This window comes from Primulina huaijiensis, chromosome 6 (genome assembly GCF_012295235.1).
Source record: "Primulina huaijiensis isolate GDHJ02 chromosome 6, ASM1229523v2, whole genome shotgun sequence".
NCBI lineage: Eukaryota > Viridiplantae > Streptophyta > Magnoliopsida > Lamiales > Gesneriaceae > Primulina > Primulina huaijiensis.
In genome coordinates, this window is record NC_133311.1 from 14,048,757 (window position 1) to 14,065,397 (window position 16,641).

Below are 16,641 nucleotides of genomic sequence, written 5' to 3' on the forward strand. Positions count from 1 at the left end.
TATAAGTCGAAGAGCCACAAAACTTATCATAAATGTCTAAATCAATACGAAAACTTTCCGCCATTGGAATTGAGTAAATCGGGAATGAATGAGATTTCATGCGTTGTCGTATCGGTGTTTCGGCCATCACACGCCATAGGTTTTTCTACATAACATTTTGTATTTTCATGATCTATATTTTTTATTTTGAGCATTGCAAATTCCAATGGATAAATACTATATTTTAAAAAAATAAAATGATTATTATATTTGTTTCGATCGTCCAAAAACAATACATGCAGTATCTGATGACATTTATTTATTTAATATATATTTTTTCAATATAAAAAAATTAATTGTAAATTTGAGTTGATAATTATTTATCAGACATATTTTTTTTAAATTAATCAATAAAATAAATTAAATAATCTTAAAAATAAAAGATTGTATCTAATTGAATTTATTAATAGTAATTGGAATTAAACGCAATTTAGGTTCATAATAAAATTATTTTTTTCAGCTTGATCATGTATCAATTTGCGAATTATAAAGAGTTTATGTATCAATTAATTCATTTACAATAGTCATGTACAAATTTATCAATAGTTCTTGCACTAAAATGATATTCACTCATATTATTATTGTTATAACTACAAAAATATTGGAAAATTATATTTTTTTAATTTAATAAAAAAATAAAATAAAAATATATTTTAATAAATTTATAAATTATACATAGCCATAATAGTTTATCCACTTTTCAACATTAAAAAATTCATTAATTACCGATTCAGATTATAAATATGTTTAATTATAATTATCAATTTAATAAAACAAGACGATCTTGTGAAAATCAAATTTAGCATATTCAAGTCGTATTTTCAAAACTAACCTATAATTATTTTAATTTTCTTTATATTTTGTAAACTTCCAACAATTTTCTACAAACTTATCGAAATTTCAATATAAAAAATAATTTTAATATATTACATTGGTAAAATGTCAATTTTACTCTTATATATATTGTAGTGTTATAATTTTAGTTCAGTATATTTCCTTGAATCAATTATAATCATATAATTACGTATTTTTATTCAATTTTAATTATTTCCATGAGAATAATGTAACTAAATGACTATTATCTTTATAAAAATTTATAATTACTTTGTCAAATATACGCATATATATCTCGAAAATCTTTAACAATAAAATTGATTTTAATTACATGTTGGCACACGTCTTCCATGCATATACCAAACCATGTAGATCAAGATTGGATATTCTTCAAGTTCTGTGAGGATTCAATCCTAGATCAATTCATAATTTTTTAAAAAGAGAAGAGTCGAGGTGTTATTTTTTTGTTTATTTGATAGTGTGTGATTTACTCATTTGTTTTTAATTCCTTGTGTTATTTGTGGGATTCCTTTCATTGTAAGCTTAATGCAGGCAGAAGAACTATCATTATGATCATGTGACTGTTTGTTTGATGCGTATTTACAAACTTGAGTGTTTGGTATTCATTTCTTGAAAAGATTTTGGTGAGTGGTGTTTCTTGTTTGAAAGGTGTGATCTTGCGCGACCAAATTTCATTCACGACCCATGTGAAAGATAACAGATCGCGAAAATATAATCCGTGATGTAAATCAGCAACATTTTAAAAGATTAACTTCTTTTGGATATTCCTCTATGCCTGTGATTTAAAACTATTTGTGTTTCAAACGAAAGTTGAGTTTACATAGCTCTTTGGAATTTTCTCAGGGAGAACGTACCCAGGCAGCGATCTTGCATCTACGATGTCATGTTCCCCCCTTGGTTGTGACTTCAAATGTTTGTGTCAACAATAATTTGCCTCAGTCATGCAACATATATCTGTGTTCGATGTTTACTTTGAGATTCGAATAGACTTTGCTTTCGGGCAGAAAGATCTTGGTCATTTCTTATTAGGTCGTTTTCCCTGACCATGCATGGTTTTTGCTGTCTTTCGACCTTCATTTTTTATCATATTGTTTTTACAGGTCACTACGTGTACAATCTTAAACTGAGACATCTTTATTTTTTTTCAGGAGAACATGGCTACTTCCAAGGTTCCGATCAACTGCATGATCAGAGGCTTTCCTCCAACCAAAAACATGAGAAGTTCATTCGTGAAGATCCCATCCTCTTTAGGGTCCGTTAAATCAATCAGGAAAACCTTCGGCCTGAAATCCCATTCTGGTTATCGAGCAACTGCCATGGCCACTTACAAGATAAAATTCATCGGCCCAGATGGCACGGAAACTGAGTTTGAGGCCCCTGATGATGCCTACCTCCTTGACTCGGCCGAAAGTGCAGGACTCGAACTTCCATATTCCTGTAGATCTGGTGCATGCTCCACATGTGCGGGGAAAATGGTGTCGGGTCATGTTGACCAATCTGATGGCTCATTTCTTGATGATGATCAGATTGAGGCAGGATACTTGCTGGCCTGTGTTTCTTACCCGACTTCCGATTGCGTTGTTCACACTCACAGGGAGAGTGATTTGTATTAAAAGTGTCAAGCATGCATGTCGGTGAATTTGCTTGTTTCTCGTCAAGTTCAGTTGCAAAACAGTACTATCTTTAGCGTCAGAGGAGGCAGCATTGGCTCCATGAATGTCGGATGTTTTTCATGCTATCTAGCCGTTTAATTAGCATCTGCATGTTCTTTTCTTTGATTTGATACCGATTCTCTAGCATGGCAAACATTATGATAAACTGTGGATGCTCTCTGTTTGGGTCAAAATTAAAGTATTGCCCACACTTTGGCAACCGATTTTAACCAATTAAACCACACACTAAGCCATGTCCTTCAACTACCATGCAGTGGATAATACACATCGAACTACTCAAATAGTGGAGAGTTGGGAACTCACAACCAACAACTAGAAAAGGAGCAAAAATCACAAGGACAATTTAATCAATAAATTCATCCGACACTTCTCACATCCTTTACTAATTTCCTTAGTTTAAGCTCCCCACCTCCACCTCGAGGAGTTATAAATATGATTTCTGGAGGACCTACTGTTGAGGAATCCAACCGAGCAAGGAAGACTAGCATTCGGACGATGAATAACTTGGAGATTGAGGAGAGAAAGGTCTGGACTAAGTTGCTGACATCATTTGGACCTTAATATATGAGAAGGGTATGCGACCCCACGAGGATGCTTTAATTATCTGAGCTATTGTAGCCAATTATGAAATAACTCAGATATTTATGTATTCGGACAGCTCTGTAAATGTGTTTGTAGAACCCAAAATCAGTACACGTAAAAATCATGCATTTATTAAATTGTTAAATTACTTATTTAATCTTTAAAATGATTTTTAACGATACATGATTTACGATTTTGCATTATTACATCCAAGTCCATTCTTAAATTCTTGCATGTCGCATTCTTTTATTTAGCAAATCATTTTTATGTTTTACTTGTGTTATATTAAGAAATTAGTGCTCCCAAATCGTTTTCATTTCTTGAATGATTTAAGTATGGTAGAAATTCCCATCATTTGATTTTAGATTTTATTTTATTTTATTTTTTTCATTTATTACAACATCAAATTGATGATTCAAGAACTAAAGTGACCAAACAGACAAGTGGACTATCATAGTTAAATATCATGGCTTCGAGAGTGAGTGAGGTTTGGACTCCCATCATAACCTAATACATCACAAGTATGAGAATATAGTGAGGTATGCATTTAAGATAGATTTAGGATTACTATTGAAGCAGAAACAATCTGAAATTTAAATTATGTTGCATCACATAACATTACAATGTGTCATTTCCAGTAGCATCGCCTGTATCCAATAAACAGTCCAATATTAGATGAATCAAATCCCCGCTCTGAATCGATCCACAAATCCTCAAAATATCCTTTTGATCACCGAATTTCTTGGAAACAATGTGCAGAGAAACAAAAGCAATAAATTTAGATGATTAATTAACCATACCCAAGAAGAGTGCATGATCCTTAACAGATTCCCATGTCAGGGTTCCACATACATGGCGACGGATCCTCCGTCTTTTCGAAGTCCTTCATCAGATGAAACCACAGGCTTTTCCAGATTCTTGTTGCATGTTTCTGGACGAGTAAAACTAGACATAGTTTCCATGAGTGCAAGTCCAGAGTCTGGTTCTTGGAAGCTATCAGCATTGGCTACACCTGATCCAACTGGGGTTTCAACATGGGAAACAGCAGGAGTCTCTATCTCAGAAACAACAGGCATCCCTATATGGGTAACAGAAGTCTCAATTTGGGAATCGACAGGTGTCTCAACAATGGAGCTAACAGCATCAGCAACACTCACTTGTAGTACTTCCTGTCTGTCCATGTTGACTTCCAAGTTATCTGTAACCACAATATGTTGGGAATTAACAGCACCAGTTACAGCAGATTCAACCCTGGTTTGACAATTCAAATTCGCCTCCAATCCAGCAGCCATCTTACCTTTAACAAAGTTACACTTCTCGATAGCACGTTTCTTCTTCCACTGCTTCTTGAAACGCCCTTTCTTTGGTTTGAGCGCTGCAGCAGTTTCCTGAGTGCTGATTCCAAGATCAGTCACTTTCTTTTTATGTGGAAGAACTGTGTGGTACCCAACCTCATCTTCAAAGGCAGAAGTTGTAGACTTGATGGCTAACAAGGCAGTCCTGGCAACTTTAATCTCAGCTTCCTTTTTTGTGCTTGCAGAAGCCCCGATGTACTTGATACCCCCAATGTCAAGAACACAAGAATACATGGGCTTTTTGCCCGATTGGTTATCCAGATGGCACTCGTACAGCGGGATTGCATAGTTCATCTTTTGGGCGTATTCTTGCAACAAGTTTTTACACAAGCCTGTATCATGCTGAAATATACAACCAAATATCAAGTTCACACTCCTTGCGACTAGCAATCAGGAGAACTAAAATGGAAAGGAATGAGCATCAGAGTTAAGGTATAAAGTGATCTTTTGTTGATCAATCTTATCTTTTTCAGAAATTTAATCATTTATGAATTATGATATCTATGTGCCAAGGGATTACCTGATGGAATGTACACACAAAAATTTCAGATATAAAATGCACTACTTTAATAGACATAAAAAACACGGGTCCAAGTTTTTAGGTTCCAATTGAAATGATTCTTTGAGCCAATGAAACTACTAGAAGAAACCTTTTAATTACCACAGGGGAGAATAAAAATACTCAAGGACTATCGATTATGAAGAGGAAAATTATTCCATTTTTATTCATTACAGCTGTATCACCGATGATTGTGAAAGATCAAAATTTTTTTAGGAAACAATATTATATTAAATAATTAAAAGCTATTAATTACAAGGAGTGGACAAGTGATCCGCACAGAAAAAAAGAAAAATATAAGCCCCGATTATATTAACAACATATATATCTCCAATATCTTAATAAATTTGAGATCGGGAAATACTTAAATTCTATATGCTTCCCAATCCAGCTAGATGCTCGAGTCTTAATCTTGTCCCAACATTCTTCAACCGACTCTTCTAGATTGTAAAAAAATCCTTCTATTCCGCTCCAACCAAACAGAACTGCAAATACAACGAACTACCAATGTCCAAAAAATTATACCCCTCCAGCTAACTTCACGCCCAAGATCTACAGCAAATAGCTTGTGCGAAGATCTTGGAACTACCCATACCAAACCCATCTCCTCCAATGCTTTGAACCAAAGACAGCTCGCGAAAGTACAATGAATAAAGCATGTGGTTCTGAGTCTCCACTTCTTCCCGACATAGCACACACCAATTTGGACAAAGAGCACAAGTAAGCCACCTCTTTAGCATCATCTCACAAGTTCAATGATCCGATTTTCATTATAAACATCACAAGTTTCTTGCAAGAACAAAACATTCAGATGCACAAAGTAATGTATAACCTACAATACATATATTAAGGTATATAATTGTTGGTTCATAACTCAAAAAGCTATGTTTTTTTTCTGGAGAAGATCCAACCTATATGACAGTGACACGAAATAGTAGATTGGAGTCACTACACTCCACTATATGTAGAAAGTAATGCAAAGGAAAAGTAGTAATTCTGAATTAAACAAAGTGGCAGTATTCAAGTGGATATATCCACATGGTCACCTTCATGTAAGATTTTTTGAACAAATTATGCAGCCAACGTGTTTCTAGAAGGAGAGGGTGAACTGGTTAAGCAAGGGCCAAGGAGCACGACATAATATAATTTTCAATCTTGCTTTTCTGAAATAAGTCAATAATAATAACAAAGTACGTGAGTTGACTGAAGACATCCTACCAGAATGAAGCTTGATCTTCAAACAGTGCTTTCTTGTACGATCTCTAGTAATCTCATCACTCAATAACATCATAAGGGATAAAAAATAATTAAAAGAGCTCCCTACATCCTACACACTGATTTTTCACTTCCAAGCTATCCAATCGACCTACCTTTTATTTCAAACTAATTCCAACAGGTATGAATGAGATGAAACAAGAACATAAACCCAAAAAAATCAATGGGTTGATGGGAACGGCTGAAGCAGTGACTGCAGTGTCTAGCCACAATAGCGTTAATTAAAGAAATAAGCAAATGGGCATATTAGCCCCGCTTTATCTACTAGCAGAAACTAATAAATATAGCAAATCAATTGAAGATGATTACCACTGGTTGAGAGATGCCAAATTTCATATCGACTAAGTTGGCAAGTTCCATGAGTGCAACTTCGGCAGCTGATTGTTCTGCTGCTTTGCGGTTGGAAAAACCAGGTAGAGAATCATATCTAACATCATTCACAATCACAGTTGACCTAAAGGAAGGCTCGTGAGAAGGACCTTCCTTGATAGTTTCATAAACTGGTGTTCGAATACCTGCTTTCTGAGCATACTCTTGCAAGCGACTCTTGAAGAAATAACAGTTTGAGACACCTGAAATGCATTGATAAGTATTAAACTCTAATAACAAAGTATATATGTACATTCAACATAAGGATCGGTAAGATCATTAAGGACAAATTCCTAAGGATATTTTCTTCAAGAAAGCCAACATGAAGAATCTTGCATTGGAAGAATATCCTGTTGATTTCAAGAAATTCACTCAGGTATGCACAATATCATTTTTAGAAGATTTCCATATTAAATAAACAAAAATAACAATCAAAATATTACTACAATAAAAGGATAAACAAAAAATGTGCACTCATTTATATTGTGTTTGAAAATATAATAATGACATTTTAACAGTATGTTCAGTTGCAACATTAAAACACAACACTCTACACATAAGAAACCATTCGCATACGACGTCAGATATTCAGCCTGCTCCCTCACATGCTAGAAAAAATTACTTAAGGCAAAATAGGGAATATATAAAAATCTGTAGCCCTCTTAATCAATCAGAAGTCATCAATGACACAACCACAATGATGTTACAACCACAGTCACCGGAAGTGCCATGAAGTCATTATTTTAAGTTATTCTCATACAGATTTTCAGAATTCAAAAGAGTGGCAGATAAAGTTGCATAGTTGATCCTTATTTCCAAGATTCCAAGAAGCATATTACACCGCACCTGCACCCAAATTAATACACCCCAAAGAAAAAGAAGCACTCTAAATGAAATTGGATCAACTATATTTAAATTTTTTTATTTTTGATAAGAAACTTACTTATATTAATATGAAATAGTTTTTCAGTTACAAGAAGTGGACTAGTGGTCCACTAAGAACAAATATGAAACACTAAATTAGCAATACACATAAGTCCAGTCCCTTAAAAGATCTAGTGTTGATAAACTCTGAAAATCTTTATTAATTCCAATCCATTTGACTATCATGAATTTGATTTTGTCCCAACACTCTTCTGCACTGTCTTCCAAGTCTTGAAAGATTCTTCTATTTCTCTCTAGCCAGATGCCCCAGCATATGCCATGGATCACCACCCTCCAAAAAACTCGTCCTCTTTTTCCAACTTATTGGCCCGTATTGAACAAATCAGTTGTTGTCTTCGGTATAACCCAAACAAATTTCAATTCATTCAAAGCCCTTGACCACAATTCATTAGCAAGCTTACAGTGAATTAGCAAATGATCTTGCGTTTCCAGCTCATTACGACACAACACACACCAACTGGGAGAAAGAGCACAGTTAGGCCATCTCTTTTGCATCAACTCTGATGTTGGTAACTTACCAAGAATTGTCGTCCAAGAGAAAATTTGAATCTTTGAAGGAATAGGAGTCTTCCAAATGATGTTGTAAAATTCGAAATTTTGGACACCATTATTAGCGGAGAAGCATGAATGGAAAAACGACTTGACCGTGAACTTACCAGACGGATCCCCCTCCCACACTCTAAAATCATCAACCCCTTCTACCAACCTAACCCTTTCTAAAATACCTAACAACGAAGACAAATGAACAACCTCCTCCTCTCGAAGAGGCCGACGAAAATGCAAATCCCAGGAATAATCATTTCACATTGTCGAAAGTGAAAAAATATGATATTTGCAAGTTACGAGCCGAGGTTATACAAAATAAAGAAGGGAACAAATCCCGGAAAGCTACATCCCCCCACCAAATATCCTCCCAAAATCTGACTTTAGTCCCCCTCTAACCACTAATCTCAATAGTTGGTGATAAGTCGGGTAAGTGCTTGAGATAAATTTCCACGGACATTTAAACGTCACATTCATTGCCAAACCTGCATGCCAACCATTTTCTTGTAGCCCATATTTGCTCCTTATTATTCTTTTCCACAACGGTTCGTGTTCAACGCTAAACCTCCACCACCATTTTCCCAAAAGCGCTTTGTTTCTCAAGCAAATATTTCCGATACCCAATCGTCCTTTCTCTTTCGGTCTACAAACTTGTTCCCACCTTACCATATGACAATGTGATTCACCCTCGTCTCCATCCCACAGAAAATCTCTCATTATCTTTTCAATCTTCCCCGCCACTCCTTTCGGTACCCTGAAAAGTAACAGAAAGTATATAGGCAAAGCATTCAACACCGCTGCAATCAATATCACTCTTCCTCTTTTGGACAAAAAAGCTTTTTTCCACGTTGCCAATTTTTTGGTAATCCTGATCAAGATTGGTTCCCAAAAAGACACTTTCAATGGATTGCCCCCTAAAGGAACTCCCAAGTAAGTGATTGGCCATTTATCCCTTCGACAACCAAACCGCTGGGCTAGATCCTCTTCTTCAACTTCATCCTAACATAAGCCCAATAATGCACTATTATCCCAATTGATCCTAAGTCCTGACATATCACAAAACAACTTCAAGATTCGCACCAAAAATTGTAAGTGTACCTCTTTTTGAACGAAAAACAATGTGTCGTCCGCAAACTGTGTATGCGATACTTCCACCTTATCTCGGCCCACCTCGAACCCTTTTATTAATTTCGCATCTTTTGCTTTATCAATCAAACTCCCCAAAACATCAACTACCATGTTGAACAAAAAAGGTGACAACGGATCTCCCTGTCTAAGCCCTCTACTTGCTTTATATTTCCCCCTCGGTCTCCCATTGATCATGATGGAAAACGAAACATTAGATACGCACCCTCTTATCCATCTTCTCCATCTCTCTCCGAATCCCTTTTTGCCTAGCACGAAGTCCAAGAAATCCCACTCCACACTGTCATATGCTTTTTCAAAGTCAATTTTCAAAAACCAACCTTTCTTTTTCTTCTTCCTCCCTTCTTCCACCCACTCATTAGCAATCAAACAACAATCCAAAATTTGTTTTCCTTCCGTAAATGCACTTTGAGATTCGGACAAAGTATGTGACAAAACTTTTTTCATCCTTGTAGCCAACACTTTAGCGATTATCTTGTATAAGCTCGTTGTGAGGCTCATGGGTCTGAAATCTTTAACCCTTAGTGAGTCATGTTTTTTTGGTATCAAACATATATACGATTCATTAGTAATTCCGTAGATGATCCCCCTTCGTAAAATTCCTCGAAAACCTTCATTAACTCCCCCTTGACCACTTCCCAACAATCCTGATATAGTGCAAATGTATAACCATCAGGCCCCGGTGCTTTGCATCTGTCACAGTCGAAAATAGCCTTCTTAACCTCTTCCTCGAGAAATGGTTGTTCAATTTCAGCCCTCATATCGACATCGATAGGTCTCCATTCTACACCTTTGATAGGTCCTCTACTATATTTAAATTTTAAGCATATTCCATCATAGACCTTCCTTTTATATTTGCTGCTCTAAAGACAGAAATATATAAAACAAGAAAGGTAAAGCTAATGACAGATATAACATATGTCTGTAATTACATTATTAAAAATAAAGAATAGACTAATAATGGAAACAGAAGAGTAATGAGCTATTACTTGGATGTGTATTTTTCTCAATTGGAAAATGACTGTCAACTGTGCTCGTCCTCTTCTTTGCAGGTGATGCCAGTTGAGGGGCAACCTTTGGACTTCCATAATGTTCTTCCTGGGCAACTGGGATGGAAGGGTTGGCAACCACAGGATATGCTCCCACTAAACTCTTGGCAGTACCACCAATTTCAAGCTGGCCAGATTCCATTTATACTATCAACAGCTTCTCCAACCTATGTTATTCTTGACTCAATTAATTTGGGCAAAAGTCAATGAACCACATATACCATCATCGAATCATGCAAGGAAAAAGAAACAGACTAGGCAAACAAAAGTAAAATCTCTTCTACATCCAATTCAAGAGAAATAACATGAATTCATATTTCCATTGAATGCATAAACATCATTCTTGACCATCTAAATCTTACTTCAAGTCCAAACAAAATGCTAATTGTTTACATCGTTTCATTTGAACCGAAACAAAAAATCACAACAGTCAGCATATCTTGAGCTCAAGAGCAAGTGACCCAACAACCTTCCCCCGCTCGCACCTTTTATCTCTCACAAGTGAAGCAATCATTTTGGCTGCTTTTTCACACGCATTGACATAGAAAACCAAAATACTTTTGGGGTCCTATCCGACATTCCACTTTCCATTGTTTGCTATCAAAATAAATCTATTTCATTTTAAACACGGACTTTCAGCTATTATCCTCTTTCTTGAAGAAAAAGGACTAAAACCAGGATTTTTCTGCTGTATCAACAACTACAGGAACCCAATTCCAGAATCATCTTCAGTTGTTGCTGAAAAACTAAGAACTATATTTAACCGCAGGAAAAACAATAAAAAAGAAAAAAAATTAGCCATTCATATACACATAAAATTCTAACAGCAAGCTCAAAGAAAATTATTACCGAAAATTAAATCAATACAAGGCCGAAAACTGACCCGTAGGTTCGATATGGTAAAAGGGCGTGCCACAGAATNTGTGTATATATCGAAAATGGTGGAGTGGATTCTGGAGGAGGAATAACTATTGGGCCTGAGTTCAACTGAATTTGGGCCTGAGTTCGTTCACTTTTGGACACAAAACATAGTGGTACTGCCTAAACAATTTGAGGAGAAAATGAATCCTTATTGGATCGGATTAATCTAGAACCGGTCCGTTTAATTTGGTTTAATTTGGAATTGATCTAATCAGTTTCAAAATGAACTAAATTGGACATCAATATTAAATCGGATTGGGTTTTCAAGAACCATTTTAATCTAGTTCTATTCCGATACAATAATATATTAAATTTTTATTATTATTTTGTTTCATAATAACTCCTCATACGTATACAGTGGTTGTAAAATATTAATTACAATCTCGAATGAACATGATAAACAAATATGCGGGAGAAGATTGATCATGATTTGTAAGTACCGTGCTTTCTTCTTGGTTTGAGGCTTTCTAAGTACTCCAAACCTCCATAGATGGTGTGATGTTTTTAAGGTGTGTGTGTTTAGGGACCTCAAATGCTGGTATTTATAGACACTCTCATATCATCAATGAGTAAATGAGGGAGCCTGGTGGTCAAAAAATAGATGATCATGAATATCTCAAAAGTCTAAAGTTGAGACAACACTTGCATCTTTCGTCCAGAGTTCTGAATGCAGTCGTCGTCGACTCAATTATGCATTCTTTTTGTCTCGATTTGGGCCACAACATGATTTGTCAAAATTTAAATTTTTCTTACATTCATCATTCACAATAAGATAAAACAAAATACATGAATAATGATGATAGGTCCTCCAAAAACGAGCATTATTTTTCATGTATAACAATATATTATGTTTCTCAAGCATGTATAACTTAATGAATAAACCTTATATTTATTCGGGCTCCAATTTTATTGTTATTTCTCAAATCAATGAAAGTTTACAAAATAAATATGAGAAAATATCACATCGTAGTTTCATTAATTCGTTCTTACAACAAAACTGCATAAAAGAACTAAGCCTCATTCTTTTTGTATGATCTTTAAATTTCGATAATGGCATGCCTTTAGTCAAATGATCGATAATCATCAATTCAGTGCTAATGTGTTCGATAACCATTGTCTTATCTTTAACATGTTTTCTTATTGGTATGGCTAAATATTTAATGTCAGTGTGCTTGCTTCGAATAACAATTTTATTATCTTTAGTCATAAAAACGTCAGTTGAATTGTCACAGTATATTCTTAATGGTCTAGATATAAAATCCACAATTCGAAGTCTCGATATGAAACTCTTCAATTGTACACCATGTGAGATTGCCTCAAAGCAAGATACGAACTCAACTCCATAGTGGAAGTAACATTCAATATCTGCTTCGCATTTCTCCAAGATACAACTCCATCAGAGCATGAAAATTTATCATGAAGTGGATTTTTGTGAATCAATGCAATCAACGTAGTCTGAATAAGAGTAGTCAGTTACTTTCAAGTTCTTAACTCGTATGAACATAAGTATATAGTTTTTGGTCCCTTGAAGGTGCCTCGTTACTTTCTTCGCAAATTTCTAGTGGTCTAAACTTTGACTACTTGGATATATTTCCAACATCTCAACAACAAATGCAATATTAGATCTGGTGCAAACTTGAGCATACATCAAGCTTTCGACAATATAATCATAAGGAATGTTTTTCATTTGTTTCTGCTCTAGATCATTCTTTGGGTATTGGATAAAATTGAATTTATCACCTTTCACAATGAGATCTACACTTGGTGAAAAATATTTCATCTGATATCTCTCTAAAACTTGTTGATATAGGTTTCTTGACAAATCCAGAATACCTCGAATTATGTCTCTATGTATCTTAATGTCAATGACATAAGATTCTCTGCGAGTAGGCTACTGACGTGAAGACATGCTCGAACTTAATTTCTCTGTACCACACTTGTACTTTTTACCCACAGAACTACATTCCAATGTTCGAGATAATCTTCTTGGTATGCCGAATCAACATACAATGTTTTTTTAGATGAAACTTAACACTTCTTTTTAGCTCGGCTTTTATCCACTTGGAGAAATAATCGACTGCTACCAACAAAAACTTTCTTTGCTCAGTCGAAATAGGAAAATGTCCCACAATCTCCAAACCTCATTGATCAAAGTGACACGACGACACCATATCCTTCATGAGCTTGACTGGTTACCATTGCAAATTAGCATGTCGCTAACAAATTTGACACTTCTTCATCGTGGACATATAATCTTTCTTCATAGTAGGTCAGAAAAACCTGGCCAGTAGGGCTTTTTGGGCTAGAGCCATGCTGCCCAGATGTTTTCGACAAAAACCCTCATGGATTTCTCGCAACACTCAGTCGATCTCGTCATCTTATAAATATTTTAAGAGAGGTCGAGAGAAAGAAATTTTGTACAAAGTATTGTGTAGAAGGAGAAAACGGATAGTCCTTCTCTTGATGTCATATTTTCTTTTTTACTCAATAAGGAGGGTCCCTTGGGTCAGATGTTGATGGATATCATATCTTCAATCATTTTCATTTATTTACATCTCAATCTTCTCAATTTTCTCTATCTAAGAGACTAGCTCTTGGTTGACAACATCCGCAGAACTAGCTATTTTTGCCGATTGATATGCTTTCCCATTCTCTGTTCAGGAGATGTGCAGAACGATGAGCTCGAAAAATGCTTTTCTGGGCTCAGTTGAAGGCTTGGGAATTTTTGACCGTCTTGTCATTCTTCACTTCAAACTTATTATTACTTTTCTAAATCACGAATCGGGAGTCCAAGTAGAGAATGGCTCAGTAAATTCCCATATTTTTGGGTGGCATTCAGTTCCAGTAAGAGGGCTTCGTACTTTGCTTCATTGTTCGACGCTCTAAAATTTAGCTTGATAGTTAAATTTTTTTCTTCTCCCAAAGGTGAAATCATGAGAATGCCAACCCCACTGCCAAACTGAAAAAGAAGAGTAATCTACATAAATTTTTCACTGCTCCTCTTCATCCACTTAAATAGTTTCTGCTATGAAATTGTCCAATGCTTGGGCCTTAATAGCTATTCGGGGCTCAAACTTCACATCGTACTCGTTGATTTCAATTACCCACTTGATCAATCTTCTGGAAGTATCTGGATGAGAGGCAATCCTCCCCAAAGTACTGTTGGTGAGCAAAATGATAAGTGTGATATAAAATACAACCTCGATTTTCGAGACAAGAGCTAGAGCCAACTTGTCTTTGGTAGTGTAATTGAGCTCGGATTCCTTCAGAGCATGACCGACAAAGTATATTGGTTAGTGATCAGAGCCTTCTATTCGAACCAAGACCAAGCTAACTGCTTAGGATGTGACAACCAAATAAACATATAAGGAAAGTTTGTTCACTTTTTGGGCTCTATTCAAAATTAGAGGCTTTTCGGAAAATTTTGAAGAAAATAAAGACATGTTAGCCGACCAGAAAGTAAATATAAAGAACAGCTCAATCCGCCCCCTCGGCTTTTGCACTTCATTAATATTTCGCGGTGATCCTATAGTGGCCGGAGCTTGAATTTTCTCCGGATTGGCTTTAATAACCCTTCGAGTAATTACACACTCCAAGAATTTACCTGTTTGTATACCAAAAGTGCATTCGTTCATATTGAACTTCAGTCGGTAATTTTGAAGAGTAGAGAAGGTTTCTTCCAAATCAGCGATAAGCTCCTAGGATGCTCTTGCTTTGACCATAATGTCGTCCACATATACTTCCACATCGTGGCTAATTTTATATCTAAAGACTTTGTTGATGAGTGCCACAATTTGATTGTTACACTCCCAAGAGCAGGTTGTCCACAAGTAGTATAATTCAGTGAGTCTGAATGTCATATCCACATGAAAATTAAGGTAATTAGAAGGGCAATATGATGTCTTTTTGTTTTTTTTTTTTAAAAATATTTTAGCCTTAAGTGATGATTTTTATACGTTCAAAATTTTAAATTAAATAGTCGATATTAGAGGATTCACTATTGATATTTAAATAAAGTTAGAATAAATGAATATAATTGGGATCCACTTGTAAAATGGTTCCAATATATTAAACAATCATTATTTATATTATTATCATATATTATTCTCTTATTCATATATTAAATACACCAAAGCTTATAAATGTTATCAAGTATTTATTGAACTATATATCTTCTGTAAACATCGAATCAAGGTAACCACTTTAAATAGTTGATAATACCAAACTAACATTTAAATGATATCGAAAATTTAATATTATGATAATATTCATATATAATAAATCAAGATAATCACTTTACATTGTTGTTAATACCAAACTAATATTTAAGTGGTACCAAAATTTAGTGTAACATATAGTATCAATAAATCAAAACTCCCACTAATAAGTATGATATAAAAATCCTAAATAAAAGATACTAAAAATAACATAAATAATAAATAAAGATTAAATAATGTAACTAAAGATAATTACTTTATTATCATATCAAGAGCTTCACCTTTTCATTTCGACATTGAGAGATTAGCTACTCATGATAGAAATGAAGAACTTGAAATATGTTCTTAACATGATAATTTTATTAAAGTGAAGAAATAAAGAAAGAAAATTATGAAATCAAAGTTTATTTCATAGAATGAGGGATGCTTTCCTTCATCACAATACACTCTTATTTATATGTTAATTTGGGGAGACAAGAGAAAACAAAATATTATTTTATACATATAATCGATGCAATTTTTCTTCATGAATGACTCAAACATTTATTGCATCTTGCACTTCATCTTTGGCAATCTTCCCAACTGATTTGATTTTTCCACATAAAACAAATGTTGTTCATAATTGATTTTTCTGAATTGTGGTAAATTTTATTATTCGTTTACCAAGGATTTTGACAAATATGGTCAAAATATTCAAGCTTGGTAAAACTATAATTCTATTGGCATCACTTTCACTTTGTTGCTTAATTTGAGCTTAATTGTGGGAATAATTTTATCTCATGTTTTTCTTCAATATTGTGGACATTAAATCAACTTTATACATGTTTAAGAATAATCTCATTATCATTTTTCCAGCCAAAATTATTCTTATTTTATCGAATCTGTAAAAATAACAAAAATAATACAATTATTCAACACATATTTTTTTTATACAAATTATTATAAAACTTATAAAATTAATTAAATATTTAAATATTTGAGTAGTGAAATTTTTGGTTCATAACTAGATGTCAAGTGCTAAAATATTTGGGAGATATGTTTATTGTTGTGGGTGTTCTTAAAAAAAAAAATTTTGACACCGAGTTGGCGATTTACTATTGGCTCTTCTTATGT

The 16,641-nt window shown here is 34.5% G+C and overlaps 2 protein-coding genes across 5 annotated transcripts in view; one reads left to right on the forward strand and one right to left on the reverse strand.

Annotated features, from left to right (window-relative positions):
* The window catches only part of LOC140979388 (uncharacterized), a 48,765-nt gene extending 46,053 nt beyond the window's left edge, over nucleotides 1-2,712 (forward strand). The window contains exons 1-2 of one of the 2 annotated variants that reach the window (XM_073444759.1): nucleotides 1,393-1,542; nucleotides 2,043-2,712. In XM_073444759.1, the coding sequence (XP_073300860.1) occupies nucleotides 2,049-2,507 (459 nt within the window). In that variant the 5' untranslated portion in view covers nucleotides 1,393-1,542; nucleotides 2,043-2,048 and the 3' untranslated portion in view covers nucleotides 2,508-2,712. Of the gene's footprint in view, nucleotides 1-1,392; nucleotides 1,543-2,022 lie in introns of those variants that run through there. The other variant, XM_073444758.1, reaches the window with a different exon arrangement.
* A 1,007-nt stretch (nucleotides 2,713-3,719) lies between these two features.
* LOC140979559 (double-stranded RNA-binding protein 1-like) lies at nucleotides 3,720-11,313 on the reverse strand. Of its 3 annotated transcripts, XM_073445004.1 has the most exons (5): nucleotides 11,274-11,313; nucleotides 10,331-10,557; nucleotides 6,648-6,910; nucleotides 4,447-4,846; nucleotides 3,720-4,347 (listed from the first exon to the last, which is right to left on the reverse strand). In XM_073445004.1, exons 2-5 carry the CDS (start codon nucleotides 10,530-10,532, stop codon nucleotides 3,986-3,988), a joined length of 1,227 nt encoding a protein of 408 aa, XP_073301105.1. In that variant the 5' UTR covers nucleotides 10,533-10,557; nucleotides 11,274-11,313; the 3' UTR covers nucleotides 3,720-3,985. The 3 variants fall into 3 exon arrangements, with proteins under 3 accessions (XP_073301105.1, XP_073301103.1, XP_073301104.1); XM_073445002.1 differs by having other exon boundaries at nucleotides 3,720-4,846; XM_073445003.1 differs by having other exon boundaries at nucleotides 3,720-4,846; nucleotides 11,240-11,313.
* Nucleotides 11,314-16,641: the final 5,328 nt, after the last annotated feature.

Bases quoted from the DNA above. Each gene is read 5' to 3' on its own strand.
- LOC140979559 (XM_073445002.1), bottom strand. From the start codon at position 10,532: ATGGAATCTGGCCAGCTTGAAATTGGTGGTACTGCCAAGAGTTTAGTG. The intron at 6,911-10,330 runs GTAATAGCTCAT...AATGCATTTCAG, and splicing joins TGAGAAAAATACACATCCAA to GTGTCTCAAACTGTTATTTC. The intron at 4,847-6,647 runs GTAATCATCTTC...TGTATATTTCAG, and splicing joins TTGGCATCTCTCAACCAGTG to CATGATACAGGCTTGTGTAA.